This window comes from Dasypus novemcinctus, chromosome 13 (genome assembly GCF_030445035.2).
Source record: "Dasypus novemcinctus isolate mDasNov1 chromosome 13, mDasNov1.1.hap2, whole genome shotgun sequence".
Lineage (NCBI taxonomy): Eukaryota > Metazoa > Chordata > Mammalia > Cingulata > Dasypodidae > Dasypus > Dasypus novemcinctus.
The window spans coordinates 9,479,387-9,505,223 of NC_080685.1; the positions used below are offsets into that span (position 1 = coordinate 9,479,387).

The following is a 25,837-nucleotide window of genomic DNA, read 5'->3' on the forward strand; positions in this document are numbered from 1 at the left end:
TCTTTGATTACTTTTTAGCAATGTTTTATATTTTTCCATGTGTAAGTTCTTTACATCCTTGGTTAAATTTATTCCTAGATATTTAATTCTTCTAGTTGCTATTGTAAACAAAATTTGTTCTGATTTGCCTTTCAGACTGGTCATTCCTAGTGAATAGAAACACTGCTGATTTTTGTGTGTGGATCTTGTACCCTGCCTCTTTGCTGAATTTATCTCTAGTAGCTTCTTTTGTGGATTTTTCAGGATTTTCTATATTTAGGATCATGTCATCCACGATAAGGAGAGTTTTACTTCTTCTTTACAAATTTGGATGTCTTTACTTCCTTTTTCTCATCTAATTGCTCAGGCTAGAACTTCCAGTACAATATTGAATAACAATGGCATTCTATTGCATATGATACTAGCTGTTGGTTTTTCACATGTGTCCTTTATCATGTTGAGGAAGGTTCTTCCTAGTTCTAATTTGCTGTTTTTGTCAAGAAAGGATGCAGGATTTTGTCAAATGCCTTTCTACATCAATTGAGATGATCATGTGTGTTTTCTGTCCTTTTTATTCTTAATGTTGTATATTACAACAATTGTTTTTTGTATGTTGAGTGACCCTTGCCAATCTGGGATAAATCCCATGTGATCATAGTTTATAATTCTTTTATGGGTGTTGGATTCAGTTTGCTAGATTTTGTTGTTGTTGAGAATTTTTGCATTTATATTCACAGGAGATACTGGTCTGTGTTCTTCTTTTCTTGTGGCATCTTTAGTCCTGATAGAATGAATTAGGAAGTGTTCCTTCCTCTTCAGCATTTTGGAAGATTTTGAGCATGATTAGTGTTAATTCTTCCTGGAATGTTTGGCAAATTCACCTGTGAAGCCATCTGGTCCTGGGCTTTTCATTATTGGGAGGTTTTTGATGGCTGATTGAATCTCTTTATTTGCTATTGATCTATTGAGATCGTCTATTTCCCCTTGAGTCAGGGTAGGTAATTTGTGTACACCAAGGGATTTGTCCATTTCACCTAGGTTATTTATTTATTGATTGGTATACAGTTGTTCATAGCATCCTCTTATAATTCTTATTTTTGTGGAGTTGTTTGTAATGTCCCCCATTCCATTTCTGATTTTAGGTATTTCCATCCTTTCTCTTTTTTTAAAATTTGAGAAGTTGTGATTTAACAAACCAATCATGCATACCATCCTCTTTTTTTCTATGTCAATGTATCTAAAGGTTTGTCCATTTTATAGACCCTTTCAAAGAACAAATTTTGATTTCATCAATTCTCTCTGTTGTTCTCTATTTCACTTACCTCATTTTAATTTTTGCTATTTCCGTTCTTCTGCTTGCTTTGGTTTAATTTGCCCTTCTTTTTCTAGATCATCCTGTTGTGACATTCAGTCACTGATGGGAAATCTTTCTTCTTCTTTAGAATAATTATTTAGAGCTATACATTTCCTTCTCAGCATTGCCTTTGCTGCATCCCATTAGTTTTGGCATGTTGTATTCTCATTTTCAGTTACCTCAAGATATATCCTATTTTCCCTTGTGATTTCTGTCTTTGACAGATTGGTTGTTTAAGAATGCATTGCTTAATTTTCACATATTTGTGAATTTTCCAGTTCTTTTCTGTTACTGATTTCTAGCTTCATTCCATTGTGGTTAGAAAAGATTCATTGTATGATTTAAATATTTTTAAATTTATTGAGACTTGTTTTGTGACCTAACATATGCTCTGTCCTGGGATATGATCCATGTGCACTAGAAAACAATTTGTATTCTGCCACTGTTCAGTGAAGTGTTCTGGATATTAGTTAGGTCTAATTGGTTTATTTTATTGTTCAAGTCTTCAGTTTCCTTATTGGTCTTCTGTCTAGTAGTTCTATTCATGATTGAAAATGGTGTATTGAAGTCTCCTATTTTTAATGTGTAACTATCTATTGCCCTAGATGTTAAAATTTGCTTCATATAGTTTGGGCCTCTGCCTTTAGGTGCATATGTATTTTAACTGTTATGTCTTTTTGTTGAATAGACCCCTTTGTCAGTATATAGTTACCTTCTTTTTTTTTTTTTTTTTTTTAAAGATTAATTTTTTTAATTTATTTAATTCCCCTCCCCTCCCCCGGTTGTCTGTTTTCTGTGTCTTTTTGCTGCGTCTTGTTTCTTTGTCCGCTTCTGTTGTCGTCAGCGGCACGGGAAGTGTGGGTGGCGCCATTCCTCGGCAGGCTGCTCCCTCCTTCGCGCTGGGCGGCTCTCCTTACGGGTGCACTCCTTGCGCGTGGGGCTCCCCTACGTGGGGGACACCCCTGTGTAGCACGGCACTCCTTGCGTGCATCAGCACTGCGCATGGCCAGCTCCACACGGGTCAAGGAGGCCCGGGGCTTGAACCGCGGGCCTCCCATGTGGTAGACGGACGCCCTAACCACTGGGCCAAAGTCCGTTTCCCTATAGTTACCTTCTTTATCCCTTCTAACAGAGTTTTGACTGAAAGCTTGATAATAGTATAGCTATCCCAGCTCTCTTTTGGTTGCTATTTATATGATATATAATTTTTCTACACTTTCATGTTCAGTCTACTTGTATCTTTGAATTTAAGGTGAGTCTCTTGTAAATAGCATATAGTGACATCACATTTTTTTTATCCATTCTGCTAATCTCTGTCTTTTGACTGGAGAGTTTATTCTGTTTACATTTAAATAACTACTGATAATGCAGGACTTTCTTGTACCATTTTGCTATTTGGTTTTTGTAAGTCTTACACCCATTTTGACCTTCAGCTCTTCTGTTACTGCCTATTTTATAGTTTTTTCTACTGTACCATTTTGAGTTTTTTTCATTTATTTTTCATATATTTTTCATATTTTCTTTGTGGTTATCATAAGGTTTGAATTTAACACACTAAATCTATAACAATCATGTTTGATTTGTTACCAACTTAGCTTCAATGGCATATGTACTCACTGTTCCTGTAACCCTCTGTCCCTGCACTTTTGTTATCCTAGTTGCAAGGTTTTAGTTCATACATTTTATGTCCAAAATCATAGGTTTTCATTACTTTTTATGCATTTGCATTTAAGACCTGTAAGAAGTAAAAAATGGAATTACCTCTCAAAACTATATTAAAATAGTATTGACATTTTCATTACCTATAGGTACCTTTATCAGATGTCTTTCTTTATGCTGCTTTGATCCATATTTAGTGCCCTTTCCTTTCAGTTTGCAGAACTCCCTTTAGCATTGCTTGTTAGGTAGGTCTAGTAGTGCCAAATTTCCCTAGCACTTGTTTATCTTAATTTCTCCCTTATTTTTGAACGTTTCTCTCCAGATACAAAACTCTCGGTTGACAATTATTTTTTTTAAGCACTTTAAATTTGTCCCCCTGCCTTTTTGTCTCCATGGGTTCTGATGAGAAAGAGAAACTCTATCTTATTGGGATGCCCTTGTACATATGTTTCTTTTCCCTTGAAGGTTTAACTCTCTCCTTATCCTTGGCATTTGACAGTTTGACTACTATGTGTCTGGGCATGATTCTCTTCAAGTTTACCCAATTTGGGCTTCATTGGACTTCTCAAATGTCCATGATCATGTCTTTCGTTAAATTTGGGAAATTTTCTTCCATTATTTCTTTGAATATTCCTTCTGTCCTTTTCTCTTTTTTCCTTCTGGGATTCCCATAATGCATATATTGGTTTGCTCATTTATGTCCCATAGGTCTATTAAGCTTGATTCACATTCTTTTTTCCCATCCTTCTTTGCGGTCCTCCGCTGAAATAATTTCAATTGTCTTGTCTTTGAGGTCACTGATTCTTTCTTCTGCCAGTTCCAATCTCCTGTTGAATCCTCCTAGAGAAATTTTCATTTCAGTTACTGTGATCTTCAATTACAATGCTATTGGGTTCCCTTTAAACATTTTTCTTTCTCTATTGAGATCCTCATTTTGTTCATTCATTATTTTTCTGGTATCCTTTAGCTCTATGTTTTCCTTGGTCTCCTTGAGCAAACTGAGAATCATTTTTTAAAAGATTTTACCTGATATGACCAAATCTGGTCTTCTTTGATGGATTTTTATCCTGTTCCTTTAAATTGGTATCATATCCTGTTTCTTTGTCCTGTAGTCTTTTGTTGCACACATTTTTAATAATTTGAATGTTAACTATGGAATGCAGCCCCAGAGCTATTAAGTTTGTGTCCAGCTAGTGATTGACAGATGTTCTTGAGTTTCAGGATCTGTCAAAAACAAACACAAAAAAAACACATCCTTTCACAGTCTTAGGATGCTGGCTCTGTGTTGGTTGGAGCCATCCTTCAGATATTAGCCCGCCTATTAAGATCAGCCCAGGGTAAATATGTAGTACAGGCTCCTCTCTATTTTTTCTTGGCCTGTTTCTGGTCATGTGCTTGCTCATGCTTTAGGAATTCCCCTGTTTACAGGAGTTAAAGTGTTTCATCTACTCCCTATGAAATAGTGTTTCTATTCCTCCCAGGCACTCTATTGTATCATTTAAAGCATGTAATCCTTTGCCTCAGGCCACTTAGACTGCTTTAGCAGTTGCTCATACTGCTTTAGCTGTTTGCACACTATTTCTGCCCCAGGGCAAGTTCCGGGAAGGTGAACCAGAGAGGAGTTTCCTGGTTCCTTCTTTCAGGATACGTTACTATTGGCATCACCATAGAGGTGCCACTGTATGCACATAGGGATTACTCGTCTCCCTATGGACAGAGCCACAGGGAGGGGCTGGGGGCAGGGAACCAGGGCGCCATGAGTATCTCCTACTACTTCTATCAGGTGAGGTGAGTGCTATAAAGAAAATGAGGCCAATTTAACAGATAAAGACTGGGGGATGCTATTCTTGATAGTCTTATTAAAAAAGGTCTTTCTGAAGAACTCAAATCTAGGAAGAAATGTGACTGAAGCATTCCCCTTGAATTCCTTTTATTGAGTCACTCTTCTCCAAATTACTCAGTCAAGGAGCCAGACTATCATCTTCAAGTTGATCTGCTTTCTCATTACTCATATCTAAATCTTTCATCTATTTGACCTCCTTAACATCTCTTTCTTCAGCTCTAAGTTTCCATCTCTACTGGTAATATCTTGCTTAAGTTCTAGTTCTTCTTTTGAATTGCAGTAGTCTCTATAAAGACCTCCAGGTTTGTACTACTGCCCTCTATCCCCCACCTTGACACCAGAGTGGACTTTATTAAACCTAAAAGAAATCATGTTACCAGCTTAAAATTATTCCTTGGTTCTACAATTTATTGCATAAAGTTTTTATTAAAGTCTTTAATGTTCTAGCCTCTGATTCAACATGTTTGTCATTATTACTCAGTCTACCACATATCCCACCTCCCGTTCTCTCTCTCTACTCTATATAATTCATTTGCAAACATGCCAGGCTATTTTACATATCTGTCTTCCATGCTCCACCCCCTCCCCACCAGGCTACCTCTCTTAGAAGTAGTTTTATCAACCACTCCTTGCCAACCATTTTGAAAATTTTTAAGACCTACACTTGCTGCTGTGAATAGCAAGTGCAAAAATGACTCTAAGATGCCCTTTAAATATTTCTTGGCCCCAAACCATAAGAAACTTATATTTGTTCCATAGCATAAAATCCCTTTCTGTGTCTCCAGGCCCATCTTTCATCACTCTTCCCCCTCTATGCTCTGCACCTTCCAGCTAGCCTGAACTAGTTGTAACTCCCCAAAGACATGATTCTCATTATGTGCCCTGGAGCACTGTATTCCCATTTGCACTTCTCTCCTCCCCCTTCACTTGCTTAAATCCTACTCATCCTTATAGATTTAGCTTTTTGTATTATTTGAATTGCACAGCACAATGAACTGTAATCGTTGCTTTACATTTGTTTCCTCTCCATAGTATCAATATTAAATTTTTTTGAGGATATTCAGTCCTTTTCCTTTTTGAACGTGCAGTTATTAGCACCATGCCTTGACACCAAGTAGATGATAAATCAATAAACAGCTGACAAAAGGGTTTACAGTGCAAAAATTCAAACAGACCTAAACCCAAATCATATCAAGACAAAGAAACCCTCTTTTCATACTGCTGTGTTAGTACCACACAGTTTTCACTTCTTACATTTCCTTTCTTATATCTATACCTTTAGTACCATAGCTTTTAACTTTTTCTCATCATTTAACAGCCTTCACAACTTAATCTGCAACAAATACATTTGCATCTAATTGCTGAATTTTAGAAAATAAGATTTCTCCTGTGTTATTACATTGGTGTTCCTTTAAGAATAATACTCATTCCTTATAATTGCATTAGGGAAATTTCAACTCTTCCAAAAACATACTTTGAGGTAGAAGAATGATGATTTCATCTCTAAAAACAAGCATTCAACAAATATCTAATGACCAACACTGATAAGTCTGTATAAAGAACTTTAAAAAATTATAAAATACAGATAGTCTAACTTATTTTTCCCTTTTTACCCTGGTGTTAAATATTATGTTTGTACCTTTAGGCAATATGTACACACAACAGGCATACAACTCTTTTATTATTCATTTTATTTTCATATAAATTAACATCCTAGAAAAATTGAAATAGAAACACTAAATACAGTATTGCACATAGCGATCTTTGTTAAATGCCCTATTATTTCATTGAAGAATGGTAATATACATATTTGAGGGACTGAGGGGACAGGAAGACTACAAAACAACAAAATATCCACTACTGTTTCTTTGCACTTAAATTACAAACTAAAAAGAGATCATACTTTACATAAATACAAACGTGGTTATGATCCAAAACATTGTTTTTATTTTCAAAACAATAGCAATAAATTCCCTCCTTTATCCATAACCATAACTCCCAACAAGTATCATTAAAAGTAATTAAAAGAAAGCTTCCTAATGTTGGATAAAACCATCATAATGCATTATGAGCTGATGTGAAAGTACTCTTAGAAAGAGTGGGTAATTTACTTTTTTTCCTCAATGCAAACTAAAATAAAATCCTTTCTTAGACACCTTCAGATAATGAATTATTGCATTCTCATTTTACAGCTTTAAATCACCTGCCATAGTGCATATGGAGCAAGGGCATTTCCTGTGCTCCCTCATCTAACTTACATCACGGCAAAATACTCAGGCAGGCATATTTAATTAACAGGTTCTCACCTGATGTCAATTTACCCAAAAACTTATACAGACATATAATTTGTCAACAATCGGTCATGCTGGGTAATTTTAGGGGAAACGTTTTTTTAAATTCCTTCAAAACATTGGGCCTGCTTTTCTGTGTGAAGGATAATGGTAAAAGTTACAGATAGGCACACCTTTAGCTATGTTACCTCTTATGTGGATTAGCATTATACAAGGGTCAAAATGGAAATATTTTGATAAGGACCCTCACTGAACTTAAACCTGATTCCTGACTATATTAAATCATTTATTAGGAAAGGGCTTCACTTCTGCTATATTTTTTCTATTCATTACTTGATTTGAGTAAAAGAAACTATGATTATCCTCTTTCACAAATATTTACTTATGGAGAACAACCCAAGAATTGTGAAAGCACTGATTATGTTATATAAATGGTACTTAAACTTTAAAATGGAGACTTTATAGGTAGACATGAAACTGATACAAACAATTCACTGGAAATAACATTTTACTCATAAATCTAAATGCAGTGATGTGGAGTACTGGCTGTCAGTGGAAAGGAAAGAGTTTGCTGGGACAGGACCATTTTCACAAAAGTAATTTTCAGTTTTATGTTTAGCATGTTCAGAATTAATGCAGATACTGCCTCTTATACATGCTGTTTTGGTCTATCGGTATAATACCATAAACTTTTACAAAAAGAAAAGGTGTCAATTTCTCCACAGGTTTACTGCTTTGTATTTTTTATATGAATGTATAATAAAAGTCAACAATCAATGAATTCTCTAGAAAACACAAAGATTATGCCACAGGTCAAGAAGAAAATGATCAGAATGATGAAGTTTCCTTCCCACCCTCAAGTTTGCTGAATTTTGTGGAAGTGGTTGCAAAGACTCATTTTCATTCTGCTTTTCATAGTTCAGGTTTTCATGCTTATCTTTGCTTTCTGGAAATAAACACACCAGATAAAAATTATGGTTAGAAAGAAGAACTTGAACAGGTGCACGGAGTTTAGAACAGCCCAAACAAGTCCTTTTTTTCATTTGGATCATCTTCTCTGGGAAAAGGTTCTAAACATCCAATAACATATAAAGGAAAAAATATAAGTAGAATCTGCTTTATTTTTTAAAATTTTCAACAAGACAAATTGCCAAATATTTCTGAGAAAAAAGGAAACTTTTTAAGATTTAACTTCTTAACACAAGAAAGAGTTCCAAATCATCTTTCTCATTCTTAACCAAATGTACAAATACATAAATATAAAAATTGAATCAGATGCTTCAACTCATAGATAATACATTATAATTTACTTCTATCCTTAAAACAGCATGATTGAGGTTGGCTAATAAATAATTTTTCCTCATTTTAATATTCTTTAAGAAACTGTACTCGAATAAAAGAGAACAGAAAATAAAACTAAACTGTATTTGCCATTATGTAAGATTAATATTTTATTTAAGTAGGTAACGGGGATTGAACCCAGGACCTCCTCCTACATGGGAAGCAGGTGCTCAACCACTGTGCTACATCTGCTCCCCAATGAGAGTTAGTTTTTTTTGTTTGTTTGTTCATTTTTAGGAGGTACTGGGGATCAAACCTGGGACCTCGTACATGGGAAGCAGGTACTGAACTGCTTGAGCTACATCTACTCTCCAGGTAAGATTAATTTTGATATAGAAAAACTGAACAGAAAATAGCTTTTAAATTAAGTTATAATTCCTAACGTTCTCTAAATAGGGTGATTAATTATATCTCAATTTGGGTTACTTTAACATCTTTTCCATTTACACTGTTAGAAAAATCCACTTTAAATGCTCCCATTTTAAGGCCTAATCCAACTTATCATTTACACAGCACCATTTACTTTCACTATGGTACCATGATAATCTCTGCAAAACATTAATCAAAATATCTACAGTATCACTAGGAAAACTAGTCATTTCAACTAAACCCTTCCCTCCTTGGGTGTACGACTTGGTATTTTATTTTTAAAGAGAAGATAGGCAAGGAGGAAACTTAGACTAGCATGCTAAACTCAACCTATTGGCTGACAGCAATCAAGCAGTCACCCTTTATAGCCATTTTTGGCTATGAACCAATTCTGAGGACCCTGGGCAAAGAGCAACACTATACTTGGCATTTCCCATCAAGTTTTAGATCCCAATGGCACAAATTTCCATTATGGGGCTCTCCTGTGATCCATGTGTAATGAAGAAAATGAAAACTTATCTCTCCTGTCCACAAAATACACATGCCCATATATACGCACACCCTTAGTGAGTTTATCTGAACTTTCCAGTACTGACTCTTAAGATTCTCTTCTCCTCTGGGCTTGATATAAGGCATAAGGAAAAGGATGGCCTTTAAGTCAGAAGCTCATTATTGATTCACACATAAGAGGAAAGTAATTAAAGTAATTAAAACTTTGTATATATTCTGAAAACAGAATTTAATAGTGAAAAAAAGTCACAAATTAAGGAAGTTTAAATACTTACGATTCCAGAATCATGTCTTGGTTTTATTTTATAAAGTGATTTTCCCTTTTTCTGCCTACACACCTCTTCGGCTTCTTTAACTCTGAAAGGAGAGAAAACACATGCATTTAATCACAGAACCCACAGGTAGAATACTGCAAATGCTTTATTAAGTGGACAAAATTCAACTCACTGGATATTTAAATATTGGAGAAAGTAATTCCACATACACAGGACTGTTATCTGAAGTTTGGTTTAAAAACATAGACTATGAAAGCTAGAGGTTAATTCATCCAGGGATTCTTAACTTGAAATCAAAGATGAATGAATGAATCACATTGTTGGGCAGAGGGCGTATACATTCCATCGCATTCTTAAAGGAGTCATGCACAAGAACATGAAGATGTTCTTCTCGTTTTCCTGTGAGGGCACTGAGATTGGCTCTGTTATGTAAATAGGACTGGCACGTTACATAAATGAGAAGCATTATGATAATTAAGTAAAGAGCATCACATAGAAATTGACATGCTGATTTAGAATTACTTTAGATTCACTTTCCATATCACGCCTAAGCATGAAAGTCAGTTACAATCAATATTTGGGCAGTTTTTCAAAAATTGCGCTTCATCAAGCATGGTAACCCATCATCATTTCATTGATAAGAGAAAAGAGAGTGGGCAATGACAACATTTTAACATTTTTGGGATTTCTTTTTAAATATACATTCCAGGGAAAATGGTATTGAGGTTACCAGAGATGTAGTTAAAGATGTAGTCTTTGCATTTAACTCAGCTCTGCTAAATTGCCATTGGGAAATGTCCTGATATCACTGAACCACAGGATTCCTTCTAATAGGATAAGGGTTCGATAAAGTCTTACTATTATGGCTACCCAGAATTGTTGCAAATATCAAGTAAACTTTTATATTAAAAGTTCTTTATAAACTTTAAAATATCAGAAAAAATTATGGTTGTTTTAAACAAGTAATAAGAAATCTGTAAAGTGGGATTCTATTAATAAGAAGGGGTATTGTAAGAAAGAAATTAACCTATCATATTAATTTATTTTTTATTATTGAGACTTTTCCTTGGGAATTAAAAAATGGAGTATTTCTGGAGAAAGTAACAAGTCTATGACTTGATCTTAATAAAAAACCTTTTATGTAGATCTTGAAGCCTAATTTCCTGAAGGAAATGAATTATAAACACATTGTTTGAACCCTGTGGCAAAAGATCTAATGAGAGAATTCATCTCATATACAACTGAATGAAACCCTGCCTTTAAACAACTGAATGAAACAAATAATCCAGTATAGCAGCTACAAGATTGATGATATAGTTTACTTTAAGGCCTGACAAATGAAAGTAATTCCTTTTGGACATAAAATGCCTGCTGGGGTGGATGTTGTTAGCAATTCTAGAAAATGATCACAATTTAGAAGACACTTCATTGTTACTATTTTTATTACTTTCTACCCAAGCCATAAATTGCCTTTAATCCTTCCTCTAAACATTGGAACAAAAAAATATTTTCTTTAGAACAGACTAATGATTGCAAAAGGCCCACATTTTCCTCTGAAATAGCTACCAGTAAATTTAAGTTGAAGTATTTGGACAGGGAATTAAGGAAACTTTTTTCAGTAGTTAGCCAAAATCCAGAAGATACCCTCTTAAATTTACTTTGAGTTCTTTAAGGCAATTGCGGCATTTAAAAAATGTACTTCACAAGGATTCAGATCACCAAAGCATCTTAATTTTCTCACTATCTTATTTATTTTGTTTTCAAAACCCATTTTTGTGAGGGTCACAGGAATCTGAGTCTAAAGCAAATATATTTAATTTTACACGAAAACAAATTCAGCCATTCCTTATGGCAGAGATGACGACAACTGAAGAGACGACGCATCAAGGAGGCCTCACGAGACTGTTAGGGCATCCATTCATTTGACGATCACTTATGGAGCAGTAACTCCAGATCAGGCACTAGGCTTGACTTGATTTTATAAGGACAATGAAATTCAAACACCTAACAGGAGAGAGGCACACCCAAGCAAGTAGGTTACAACAATGCTTATAAGTGCCACCAGCTAGGCTTGCAGAACCGGCAGCCGTAGCCTGGAGGAGGCTCCTGGCGTTGGGGAGTTGGGATGATGGGAATCTTCCTGGAGCAGGATGACAGCTGAGCTGTTTCAAAGGTAAGTACAACTTTTTCACACTTTTCTTGGGTGAAAGAAGATTATTACATACAGAATAACATATGCAAAGGGTGAGTCAAGAAACATTGTCGTGGACTGAGAGAACTTTTAGACCTTCTACCTCCTGCTGCCACAGGAGCTCCACATCCCTAGCGGCGGAAGCTCACACTGGCATTCCAGCTTACGTATCAGACTCTGATGCGAACGATTAGGCTGAATCAGTTCCTAACCTTAAGTACTTCCAACATACACAAATAAATATATTGGTGCACTTCCGATATAAATAAATAAATATTTGGAAGCTGGGAACCTGAGCCCCCAAAACTTGAACAGCTGCTCTTCAAATTTAGGAGCAAAAGAACCATGGAGAATTTGTTAATGTGGCCCTCCGGGCTCCCCCTCCTGTTCTTTGTGGGGCGTTTATGACCAGCAGCCAGGAGATGCTGACGCAGGCGGCCGGTGGCAGCACTCTGAGAAGCAGGGACCTGGCACCTGCAGACCCCCTCCAGGTGGGGGCAGTTCCTGAAGCCCTGCCCAGGTGGCCAGACGACCCCTTGGACGACGCGGCTTTCTCACCCTTTGCTGCTTTGACAGTATGGACCCTGGGATCACACGGTCATACCATGAAAACCTGCTCCCTCAGCGTTTCGTGGGTCTCACCCCGTCTTCACCTCCTAGCAAATGTTACTTCTTCAAAACGCTAATTTTATTTCAACAAAACTCATATGACAAGGATTTCCCCCCCACACTTTAGACAGGAAAAAGAACGTGTCTCTGGAGGTCAGATTTGCTTCCAGAGTTGAGGGAAAGAAGAAAAATAATGAGAAGCTGGGATGGAGAGGCCTGAGCGAGTGTCGCCGTGAGCGGCTCCTCCTGCGCTCTCCGCTGGGGCAGCGGTGGTGGATTTCATCAGCTACCATTTTGGGCATATTGAGTAACTACTTGTACATTCTCCATCCTCTTTTTCTCATGCCTCACCCTCATTCAGTGATGCCCAAAGTTTCCTAAAGTAGGAAAAAGATGTTCATTTCACAACTAAACATCAAAGGTTTTAAATGCAAGGGCGTGGTGGAGATAACATTTCAAACAATAAATAAAAAGAGGGAGTGCCTTTATCATGAGAGAAAGCAGGCAGCATGAAGACAAAGGAAACATGGATGGGCTGAGCCCACAGGCTTCCAATGTTTGGCAACACTGGAGTTTAAACTCCAATTAGGCATCTGTGGATTTTGTAGAGAGACAGAGTTCACTTGAATGATGCATGAAGATGCATTCTTTCAAGGTGCTGGAATTCACACCGGGAGACTACCAGGGCATGTGTTAATCAAGGGTTCGCCTTACTAGTGGACTAAAAAGGGATGACATGGTGGAAAGGTTTATTTTAACAGGTGGGCAACTTCCAATCAGCAATCTAGATAACAGAAGGGAAAAAAAATGAACAAAAATAAAACCAAAGCACACAATAATGAAAAGAAATCCTTCATTCATCACTTTTAGGGATTTCAGGGGGAAAACACAGAAAGCAGAGACTAGAAAACAATAAATATAGCATTACCATTTAGATGGAAGAAAGGGAGAATAAACTGTATAGAACAGCTGTGAGACTCGATATTTATGTTAATATTTTGCTGTGATAGCTGCTTTTGCCATGAAACTTCGGAAACAAAACTGTGCTGAAGAAATTTCAGAGGTATGCCCTTGTTCTTGAAATGGAGGACCAAGAGGCATCAAGGACTATAAGATACCCCCAGTCTTTCAAGGGAGAGTTCAGTTATGAGAATTAGCCAGACATACACATGGAATCGGGTTTGGCAGAGTAGGTGACCAATTTGGGCAAAACATTTTTTTGACAAGAGCAAAATTTCACTCTGGGATGGGTAGAATGGGTGTTCCATGAATGGGAGAGCCCCAGAGAATGAATCTTGCCCCCTTCGAGGACCAGTCTTTAAATAACTGATTTTGAATGAAGTCCTCTGGAAAGGAATTAAACTTCTCTTTCTTAAAGAAATGGAACACTTGTAACTTGGAGGGGTGACTCATACCCACCGTCACTGCGCTCTGCTCTGCTGCAGGGCTCCCTGGAGGCCTCTGAAGATATGTAAGGCAGCTTGTCCATGTGCTGACCCAAAACACTGTCCTTTGTCGGCTTTGTGCCAGCTTTTACCTTTTCTGTTTCTTCCTAGGGTAGCAGGTTGTCATCGCGTCTCATGAGTGCCAGCATGCCTGCCCTAAGCAGAGACACTAACCTCCTTCTAAGAGTTCCTGTCTTCTCTAGAGAGGAAAACCAATAGCTAAGCTAATGCAGAAGGCCCTCAAATTACAGCAAGAGGAAACTGAGCAGAGCCCCTGAGCTTGGGGCAGTGATTTCTCCTTCCCCAGGGTTTTTCCCGCCCATCCTTCGGGGTTCACAGCTGTGTCTGGAAGTCAGGGCAGCCCGTTTTCAGAGCTCACCTACAGGCAGGACGTCACAGCTCTAGGTGTCTAAGACTATGAGATGCTGAGACATCGACACCTGGTCGTAGCACGCTCCCACCTGCTTCTTCAGAGGGCTGCTCGTAAAGATGGACACTAACGCTGGAACGAACAGAAGCCTGGAATTCAAGTCCACCAAGGTGATGAAGTGTGACACCCTGACGTGGTGGTGACGGACTTTGTGAGCCTCAGGGACCCACCCACAGGTTGGGAGGCGAAGCGCTTCGTGAGGAATATGACCGAGAGACCATCTCTCTGCCCAAACCGTTTTCTAGCTCCTGGCAAACTCATCGTGGAAAACAAAACAAGGTTATGTTTCAACTTATTTTTTTTAAAAAGCCCTTATGTTAAATGTACCTTATAAAAACAAGGGGCAACTGTAACTTAAAAGAATCTACACAAATTACGATGCATCTACATGGATGCTTTTCTTCCCAGGCAAACGATCTAAGTTGTAGCCACCTCACTTGGTTTAAAAATATCAAGCTGAGGGTAAATATCAAGTGGCTGTGGCTCAATCAGCTGGGCTCCCGTCTGCCATATGGGAGGCCCTGGGTTCGTGTCCCGGGACCTCCTTGTGAAGGCAGGCTCGTCCACATGCTGCGGAGAGCCACTGGCCCAGGCACCAGAGTGCCACCTGGCCCGCAAGTGCCACAGAGAACCGACTCAGCAAGCTGACACAACAAAAAGGGAGACAAGCAAAAACGGAGAAGAGCACACAGCAAATGGACACAGAGAGCAGACAGCAAGCAAGCCATAAGGGGGGGGGGGCGATAAAAATAAATACAGACACAGAAGAACACACAGGGAATGGACAGAGAGCAGACAGCACGCAAAAACTGCAAGGGCAGGGAGAGAAAAAAATAAATTAAAAAATTAAAAAAATATCAAGCAGAGAAGTTAGTTCTCAGGCATAAAAAATCTGGGCCCAAAAGATTCTGAGTGTTTTTAAGATTTACAATATCAGAGGAGACAGATGTAGAATGAAAACGTTTTTTTTTACCAGAATTTGTGAAAACTACCTTTAAATTTCAGTTATTTGTATTTTTTGGTAATTTTCAAAACAAATGGAAGTTTCTCTCACTATCACTAGGCACGTTTACCCTGAGAGTTATCCAAGCAAAGAGAGTGGTTTCTCATAAAGATGTATTTTTACTTTGTACTCTCCCTCCCTAGCCCCAGACCCATTTATTGTCAGGCAAACATATACAAAAGTTCAGTGTGATTAAGTTTAAAGACAGTTTGCGAGATGAACAAGGGAGATACACTCTGGCACAGACACACAGCAAAGAAACCAGACGTCCCTGCAGCCTACAGGCAGAATAATCCCTATCTACCTTCTAGACCAAACGCCAGGCTGGCCACAACCTTATCAAGAAAACAGATACGCTCTCATCATTCAATCGAAGGCAAGGGAGCCACTCTTCTGCCTCTAAACATTAATGCTTTGGTCTACATAAGTATCTGTGGCAGACGGATTCATTTCCTCTGGCTCCATCTCGGCTTGCTGGGACAGCCTGATTCCTTGCTCGAGTCTGCCGGCCTAGGAGAGGCTGAAACGCAGCATGGCACCAGAGCACGAGTGCCGCACAGCTGGGGTCCTGACATGGTGGAGATGGGTCTTCTCAAGATAAGCTAAGGGCAGGCATAATTATCCCGATTGCCAGCCAACAGTGTGCTTCAGGGCAACACAACACGTCTTGTCTGCCTACAAAATTTAAAATCGTTAACCCAAAAGAGGGAAGATAAGGGAGAGAAAGAAACCCCCAGGCACGCACACACACACAGGAGGGGAGGAAGAAGGGTTGGGAGGGAAGAGGGAACACTCAAGACAAAGCCCAGCCAAGAGAGCCTCATCGGGAGTGGGAGCGGGGAATTGCCATTAAAGGTCTTGTGGAATTAGGGGTGACTGGGGACATTCACTCCTGGCTCTGTCTTCTTTCCTTTATAGTGTCAATAATTTGACATATACACGCCCACAACCACAGAACTCCTGAATTACAAAGGAAGCAAATCACCCCAAATGTCACTGATTAGCACAAATAAAAAGAACATAAGTTTCCTCAGGAAAACACTTATGAGGTCAAGTTGAATTTCTGAATTCCATCACCAAGAATCTCAGTGTCTTTTTCAGAGATAAAACTGCATTCACATCTAAAATGATTACTGCTAGGAATAAGAATTCACTTAAAGTAGCTCCTGACACAAGGAAAATGCAAGCTGCTCTGCTCAAGTGTCAGCCCCAAAAGGACGACACGAATGTGCGTTAGTAACGGATGTCATGTGAGGAGGAAGTACATGAATTCTCCACACAGACTTTTGAAAACCCACCTCTGTTCAACAGGAGGTCACATGTTGAATGAAAAGCATGACCGCCTATTTGTGAAGATCCTCGCAGCACAGCACAGCAGGTCAGGGAGGGGCTCAGTGGGCCCCCCCAGGTGCATTAAATCAGGGCACCCACTCATTTCACAAGAGCATGCTGCGCAAATCTGCCCCTTCTATCACCAAGTGAGCTGAAGTCTGAAGAATATTCATAATCAAAAACCTGGACCTCCATGACAGTTGGGTACACATGTTCCATGTTTATATTCTAGAAAACTACAAGTGCATTCTTCCCATGAACATAAAGCCAATATGCAGAAATTACATGTATCAGTGTTTCCTGAATCTATCTGTGTGGGGTATATGTGGTTAAAAAGAGATGAGAGAAGTTTCTATTATAAAAAAACAAAACACATTTGACCAATCAAATCAATTCTCTCCCAACAAAATCTCTTTGATGACTAAGATTCTTTAAGATGCAGAACATGGTAATTCATGGATGTACTACCTCAGATGATGGCCATTCCTCCATCGCTTTGGCATAAATATAGTAAGTAAAGATAGGTATGGTTGCACCCCACTCATTTCCAAACAAAATAAAAAATCATATGCAAAAATTATCATTCAAAGCGGTCTCTCTGTTCAGTTAACCCATGCTGCTCCCACCTCCTCGTTTCCCATCTACTCCTTTGACACTACATTCAACTGCTCTCAAAAAGGTCAGCGACAATTTCCTAACTGGCAAATCCACCAGCCACTTGTACTACTTATTTTCCTCCAACATGCTAAAAACTGGCAATTGGTTAACTAGTCCCCCAGTTCTTTTTAACTCTCTTATCCTTTGGTCCTCAGGCAACTTCTGAATTTTCCATCTTTTGGACATTCTTCCTTAACCTCTTCTGCTGTTTTTTATTTAATAAACTTTCCCTAAAATGTTATTTTCCCCCTAGGACTCTAATCTTGACTCTGCAGTACTGATAGAAAATCTCTGTAATTCCAACTACCATTTCTATGCTGAAGATGTTTAAATCTACCTCTAGCTCTGACCTTTCCACCTTTGATCAGTCCAGATCCTAGTGGAATTCTCTCTTACCGCCCCCCACCCTGCCTTGGTTAAGAGCATAACCATGCACCACATCCACCTCCGAATCCTTCTTCTCTCTCTTAAACACTCCCTCCAGACATATGCAAATGGCTAACAAGTTCTGTTATTAATTATTCCTCTTGCCTGGATCAGCGCCATCATCTCCTGACTGGCCTCCATGCCCGTCTAAGTACACCCTCTACCCTGGCACTGGAGAAGACACCCTAAAGACGAGAATCATCCGATGCACCTCGTCAGCCTACTGCAGTGCAATCCATTTGCTGAGAGAGACTAGTTTACGTTCCTCTGTGAGGCATTTATGGCCATTACAGTGTTGCTCCCACTACCCTAATTTTCCCTTGGTCCAATGATAGAGGACCATCCATGACGCCCATGGGAGGTCTTTGTAATTGCGTTCCTCTGAGGCTGGCCTTCTCCCTTTCTCTGCCTTTGCTCTCCCACTGGTCCACCAATGGGAGACTGTTTTCTAGTACTTACTAGCAACTCACAAATGGTTAACTAATCCCAATTCAAGACTAGCTTCCCACTGGAAGTATGTCTGGCTGTCTAGGCAGGTTTATTCATGCATTTATCTATGCCTTCACAGAACTCTGTTCAGTTGTGTTTTTTTTAATAGAGAAGAACTATGGCTATTTAGTTACCCATCTCTTTTCCTTGCTGAATACGAAGTTGCTTGAGTTCAGGGATCATGTGTATCCCCAGGGCACACTATTAAATCAGTACCAGTACTATTCACGAGATGTTTGAAAAATAATCTAATCAATGAATAAATGATGACGCACAGGGAAATTGCGAATAAGTTAAAACTCACAAAGATAAATTTAGACAGATAACTAGAGCTGGGATCTCTATCTCGTTTTTGCTGCTTCTTCCGGGGAAAGCTTTTGCAATGTCGTTGGATGGCCAAAGTTTGAATAAACTACCAGGGACTTTATTTGACTTGACCTTTGAGTTTACTAACTTAGTGTTATATTCCCATCCATAAACAACATGTTAGTTTGAATGAATGCAAATAAAATTTAAAATTATTAAATAGTTTAGAGTATCACGTTCACTTGATTCCATGTTAGAGGGGAACTAATTTTGTATATGATACATGATCACCAGGTGCCTATAAGGATTTAGCATGAAATTTTGTCAGACTTGTCTCACTAATTCTTACTAACTCATAGGACAATAGAAAAAGATGAATGACAGAGATGCAATAGATCTTCATTCCAACAAAGCATTTAAAGGATCTCTAGTGGAATATTTGTGGACAAGACAGAGAAATGATGGCAAGATGATAGTATACTTAGATGAATTTATGAAGAATAAATATGCCTAAGAACATAACAAGGTGACTTTATATATAGCTTTGTTCCTGTTTAAAAGAATGTCACATTGAAAAGGATCGAGGCACAATCATCTGGAAGAAAATTATATAGTGATTGCTTTAATCTGAGAATGGGGAAATTTTCCTAGTAATGACAGGTGTCCAAAAAGTGAGTGGGCTGCTTTCTATGTGTGCCAGACACACGAGGTGTGTCCCGTACACCCCTCGATTCCCCAGCCTGCATCCTTATCCCCTCTAGACATGAGGAGGCTGGGGCGCAGAGAGGGTCTTGAAGTCACACAAGTGAAGAAGGAAGAAGAAAACTCAGATTTCTTTGACTTCAGAGTCTGCACTCTTTCCACATCATGACTGCTGAAAAGGGTACAGGATCATGGGCATAATGCCCAGCTATTAGTACTATGAAATATGAGGCCTGAAATGAAAAGGAGAATGCAACAGGTGATCCCCAATTCACTCCCCAAGTACAATATATTATACCTTTTTCTTTAGAGAGCTTCCCCAGGATGAGCATATCAAAAGATGCTAGACTTTGAGGTCCTTGAAGGCAGGGAATGTCCTAGTATCATAGGAGAAGCTCAATTATCGAGTGCTTATGATATGTCAGGAGCTGTACTAAGAGGGTTTCCCGATATTATCCCCTTTAAACCTTTTAATAATTCCATGAGGTAGATATTATTGTGGTCCAACTTTTCCAGATGAGGAACGTGAAACTTAAAATACTCCAGTTACTTGCTCAAGGTCATTCAGCAATGTGTGGCAGACTTGCAGTTCAAATCCAAATGCAATTTAGCTCCATGGCTCTAGCTTTAGCCACTGTACTACATCCCTTCTCACAATGTAAATACATGGAAAAATGAAGTGAGACAACAAACGGATGCAGGGAAAGAGGGAGACAAACAGGAAGGCAGGCATATGGGTAAAAATACACCTTGTCTTCTGTACTGTATTTGTTTTCTTAATTATCCGAGGCATCCAGCAGTGGTTTTCAAGCTCAAGTGTGCCTAGGAAACACCCAAAGAGCTTGCTAAAACAGACCACTGGTTCCTGTACCCATGAGTCGGGAGATCTAGGCTGCTACTCAAGTATCAACATTTTGAACTAGCTCCCAGGTGATAGAGATGCAGTTTGGCATGGAAACACATTTTGAGAACCTTTTTTCTAGGGCACGACAATGTTCAGGAAAAAAAAAAAATGTTTGCATTGTTTAATGACTATGCACCTATCAGTATCTTCTCTCTATTCTTATATGCCCCACCTGATTCCAAAAGACTGAATCTTTTACAACTCTGAACATATCAAATGTGGCAGTTAAAAATTATTTCTTGACAGAGAAAGTATTTAGAAAAATGGTGAAGAAATCGACAAATTTAGAACTCTGTTCAAGCAAAAGCAGTAACGGAAGCACATGGGCGATAGCGCTTAGTTTTGAAAAAGGAGAGTCCATAAATCACCTGGAGAAAACACAAGGAGCACTACCTTTCCACGATTCTAATTTCTAGGAGGAAAGTATACCATGGTTCTCTACAAAAAGAATTTAAATTGTAGGAAACACACACATACAAATGAAATTTTTCAATAGCGATACACAAATCCTCAATATAAATGAGATTAAACTTTAAACTTGAATGCAGTGAAGGCATGTCTGTGGAGTGGTAAGCTAACACATGGCTCAAATATGTTATGTGGCTTTTTCGTGATCTCATCTGTCATAGGGTTAAAACTCTGAAAAATCTAGAAGAAAGGATAGACAGCATATATCCTGGATAATCTAAAATATAGTCAGTTGGTGGTAAGAGTCTCAGACAACTGCTCCAACTAACAACATTCTGTGTTGCCAAAAGAAGGAAAATACATATGCTTTAGGAGTCCGATGAGTAGACAGCAAGGTTTGCATTCAATTTACTAAATAAAGAGCCTGCAAACAAGAGTTTCCTTTCATGTTCTTCCACAAGGAATTTGCATGTTGTTAGAAAAATGTGAGAAATCTAAAAGATGCTATTTAGAACTTCTTTCAATGCTCAGATGATAAGCTCTGAGTCGATGAAAACAGTAATGTTTGAGTTCATAGACTAGGACTTTAAGGCTTCTGATCACATTCTCTTTGTCACTAATATTTTTAAACGTCTGAGTTAGAGAAAAAGAGGTTGTTCTTCTTGTGGAGCTCTCAAAATTGATGCGCCCCTAATCCAAGTCCCGTAAGAAGGACCAAGTCTTTCTGTACACTTTGAGGATGTTTTACATTTCCTCAATAAAATGGTAAGATGGCAGTTAGAGCTTCCTTATACTATGACAGTAAATGAAATAAACTCCTGCCAAACATGATAGCTAAAACTATTACAAGATCACAGTTGACAACAATGTTCATCTTTTATTATAGGAGAATCATTTTGTTTACTATATTTGACATTTTTCATGAAAACATACCTTTACTATTCCCACCTGTGTGAAGATCTTTTCTAAATCAGTGATGTCTTTTTTTCTTTTGCATATGACCAAGAAAAGTTTCTGATTACTACTAGTGAGCTATAAGTTAAGCTCTGTTGGTACTTGCACTGCAGTTTTTGTTTTGATACTTTTCTAGTATGGATTATGTGGAAAGATAACTTGAACCCTATTCTTTGAGGAAGATTTTTTTTTTGAGGGAGAGGGGATTCAGGCTGACATAGGAGTTAGGTTATAGAGAAGGAGTGCTTAACCTTTTTTGTTCCATGGACCCCTTTGCCAGTCAGGTGAAAACCACAGATCCATGACTAAGCCCACACTTTACTGTGGATTATTTAATAAATATATCACGCCTGCACCAACATGTCCCCACAAGAATGTTTTTGAATTTCAGTTCAAGCTCACAGATCCCTGGTTAAGAACCCCTGTGATAGTTTATCAAACTTCCTCCATGTAAAACTCATAAAATAGCACAATAGAGCTATTTATATCATAATGATCTAGAATTAGGCAAGAGGAAGAATGGTTTAATTAAGGAGTAAGATGTGGGAGATGCAAGCAAGGAATGAGGTCAAGGAAACACATACACTGAGGGGACAAGGGCCATCGTTCTTCCTCTCCACTGGGTCATTCCTGTCTGCACCACACAGCCGTCTGTCCAGCATCACACACAACAACAACTTAGCACCCAGGCCCTTGGCAGGGCTCCTGCTCCCTGCTCCCCTTTAGATACGTAAACTCAAGAGCACTTCCCAGTCACTGCCTCCCGCTCCCCATCTAGAGGGGTTTCTCCCTCACCTCTAGCGACAGGCAGGTGCTTGTTGATACCACCAACTCCTCTGGGATCTAGAGCCAAAGGCTTGTCCTCAGCCCTGGGCTGCACCGGCAGCGGCGGTTCCCACGCTCTCCAGGACTGCTCCTGGCAGCGCTCCTTCCAGGTGGCCTCCAGGCCGCGCAGGACCTGGCCCTGCCGCGCTCTCTGAACGCCGCTCTGCCTCTACCCTGGCTCAATCCACTTCTGCTACTTTGGCCTCCTTGCTAAACAGGATCCTTCCTCAGGCGCGGCCCTTGCTGCTTCCTCTGTCTGGAATTTTCTTCCTCTGGTTTAGTCCCTCATTTCCTTCGAGTTCCTGCTCTCACAGCATCTGAGAGAGGCTTTTCCTGGCCTGCTTTCGTGGAGACAGTGCCGCCTCCTGTGGCCTTCTCTCCCCCTGGCTCTGCATTAGCTGTCATCACAGCCCCTGTCAGCACCCCGGGCACAGCTATTGACAACCACTTTCCCTCACTGTGAATGGAAGCGCTCCGAGGGCAGGGATGCTGCTTGGAAGCTTAATATTACTGATGAATTCCAAAAAGAAATATTGGATTATATTTGTAAACTGGTCTTTTCCTCTGGGCATACAAGATTATATTGGATTATAAGTAATCAAGTAAACCTCTTGTGCCAGTAGGGCATTGAGTCCCATCCGTTCGTGGGCTCCTACCCCAAATAAATACCCTTTATAAAAACAACCAGTTTCTGATATTTTGCATCAGCACCCCTTTGGCTGACTAACACAGTCTCCTTTGGAGAACTTCTCCCGAGCAAGGAGGGCAGAGGCGCGGGAGTGGCCGCCCAGCTCCGGGAGGTGCTGAGCGGCTGACAAGGGGCATCTGTCGTGTGCAGCACGGTGCCGGGCAGGGCTGAGCTGAAGTAGCACGCACAGTGCAAGTGGAGGAGGAAGCTAAATGAGATTTGTTTAAACATCCAAAGAGAGTGCAGAACAATGACAAGAACTGGGAATGTTATGCCAGTGCAAAAAAACTCACAAAAAACAAAAAACCGGGTAGCGTCTTCATAGCCAGCCTCAAATATTTGAAGACCCATTACATGGAGGTGTTCAATTTATTTGTGTGGCTCTAGAGAGATTAGTATCAGGAGCAACGAATACATGGTTCAGCCAACCAGACCTCCGTTCATTATAAAGAGGTACTTTCCAGAAACTAGCACTTGTGCTACAATGGAAACTGGAGGCTTGTGAAGCTTAATTGCTTCACAGTTTAGCAGAGGCTGCATAAAACCGACTAGCAATACTACTGGGCAATTATACTATGAATATGCTTTCATTTATGAGGTGTTCTGTATTTACCTCTTAGTTTAGCAAAATATGCATTATCTAAATACACAATCATAGTTAAAATAAAGATTGAAGACTGAGCATTTTACTTGTACCTTCCTCTCTTTTCCCTACTTAACACATTTCAGAGGTTGATCTCTAAAAAGTTTGCTGTCAAATGAAAAATTAGCAGGTTGGAGATTCCTCACTTACAAACTTCTACTTTTGGCTATGTTTATTCCAAATAAATGCCTGTATGACATGAGTATTCATTATACACCTTTGAGAAAGAGTGAATATCTGTATAATCTAAACTAATTTTAAGTTTCATTTTTTTTCAAAGTGATGGTAAATGCAGCCCATCTTATATAATCATATTATAAGGCAACAGAGAAATATTAAATGAGTCTAAATATATAGAACAAGATACAAAACCAATCATATGATTGTTTATTCACAGGCACACAGACACTGCTAATTTTTTTACATCCAAACCCTGCCCTTACCTTACACTCACGGCCACGGCAGGCCTGCCCCACTGGGGTATCGCAGCAACCACAGCTGATTCCACCACTCAGGGTGAAGAAACTCATCTGTCTCCCCAGGACTCCTAATTTGGTCGAGACCAAGGTCATCGCAGGGTGACTGGGACGCAGGGGAGGGGCCCTCCACCGCTGGTGGCTGGCTCTTCCTCCAGCACACACTTTGCTCTCCAGTGCATCTCCAGAACCAACCCAGGCACAGATCACGGAGAGGCCCGGGAAGAGCAGGCAGTGACCTAAGATCCTGGGTCCACTCTGCTCACAGGAGCACACCTGCAGACTCAGCCAATGCAGCCAATGGATTATTAAATAAAGGACAAAACATTTAATTTCCTTATCAGAAGCCAGAAAGCTGAAATCTGCCTTTTTCGCCAGGGGACAGAGTGGGCCTACTTCTGGAGAAGATGGAAGCCCAAGGACACCTTCATTCTTATCTGAAACTTAGGTTTTAATTCCCCGGTCATAACCATTAATTAATTAAGGCTGCATCCCCTCTTGTAAATGCCCTAGCACTGCTTCTCACGATCCCCGGCTCTGGAAGGCAAAGCTATCCCAACAGGACTTGCTCTAGCTCTGCATCAAGTTTTAAATACTCAAGAAAGGCATCTGTCAGGAGGCACACCCATCTTTCTCCAGAGATGGGCTGTGGAGACAGGGTGGGCAGGAATACTCTTATTGAGTTACAGTGTGCTCTGCAGGTGCCAGTGTAACTGCTCTTCCCAAAGGAAGGGGGCAACGTTTGCAATCAATGGGAGGTGGAACATGGCCGTGTGGACCAGAGCCATGTGGGAGAGGACGGAGACAAAGCTAATAGATTATTTAGAGGCTGTTTTACCTTACCCTGCAAGATAAAACGATAGATGGAGATGACGAAGTAAAGTTTCCAAACTCAGAAAGGCATTCATGGTATCAGGTATCCTACATGTTTTAGATCTTGCTCAGGAAATAAGAGCAAAATAAATGAAATAAAATTAAAATGCTCATAGGCTTCATATTAGACAATGTTACAAAAGGTTGAGTAGACAAAGCTCTGATGTCTCTATAAGTTAATAATATTACAGTTATAATTAGAAAGCTTCAAGTGCAAAAGAAAATAGTCTCCCAGAATTTTGGGAATTATGTTAAGCGTGATGTCATTTTCCTCTTTTTGGCTGTGCAATATTGTTACTTCTAAAAACTGCAAAATCATGGGTCCTAAAACATCAACAACCTTAAAATTTGATTTGGATATGAAATAACAAAAAATGAAATAAATAAAATACATAATAATTTAAATGATGCTGATGATTTGAAATTCTCTTTACAAAGGAGCAAAGTGTAAACGATAGCATTCCACATAAACCACGTGATACTAATTTGTCATGACAGTGGTAGTTCAAGTGACGGACACTTGAGTTCATTAGAAATGTCAATATCCAAGACCACATCATATTTCCACAGCCAGTTCTTTAGCATCAGCCTCGTCAGTCTTCACTGAGTGCCCCCTGGCTGGTAAGCCTCGTGTCAATGGTCTGTCTCTGCTCTATCTGCCTCAAAACCATGCCTCCTTCCCGTGGGCTCAAAGTTCTTCTCCTGAACTGGCGGCTGCCCAGGTTCAAGTTTCTAGGTTCAACTGGGTATGATAAGCAGAAGCGAAAATCCCAGCTCAATGACTCAGTGCAGCTTTCCATCCTGTATCCCTCCATGGTCAGAAAGTGAAGGGAAAACAGTACCAGGAGGTACAGA

At 39.5% G+C, this 25,837-nt stretch overlaps 1 protein-coding gene across 1 annotated transcript in view; it reads right to left on the minus strand.

The window, feature by feature from the left end:
- Positions 1–6,509: 6,509 nt before the first annotated feature.
- FMN2 (formin 2) overlaps positions 6,510–25,837 on the minus strand; it is a 399,341-nt gene continuing 380,013 nt past the window's right edge. Inside the window, 2 exon segments of the mRNA XM_058309485.2 lie at positions 6,510–8,072; positions 9,622–9,703. Of these exon segments, the coding sequence (XP_058165468.1) occupies positions 8,046–8,072; positions 9,622–9,703 (109 nt within the window). The 3' untranslated portion in view covers positions 6,510–8,045.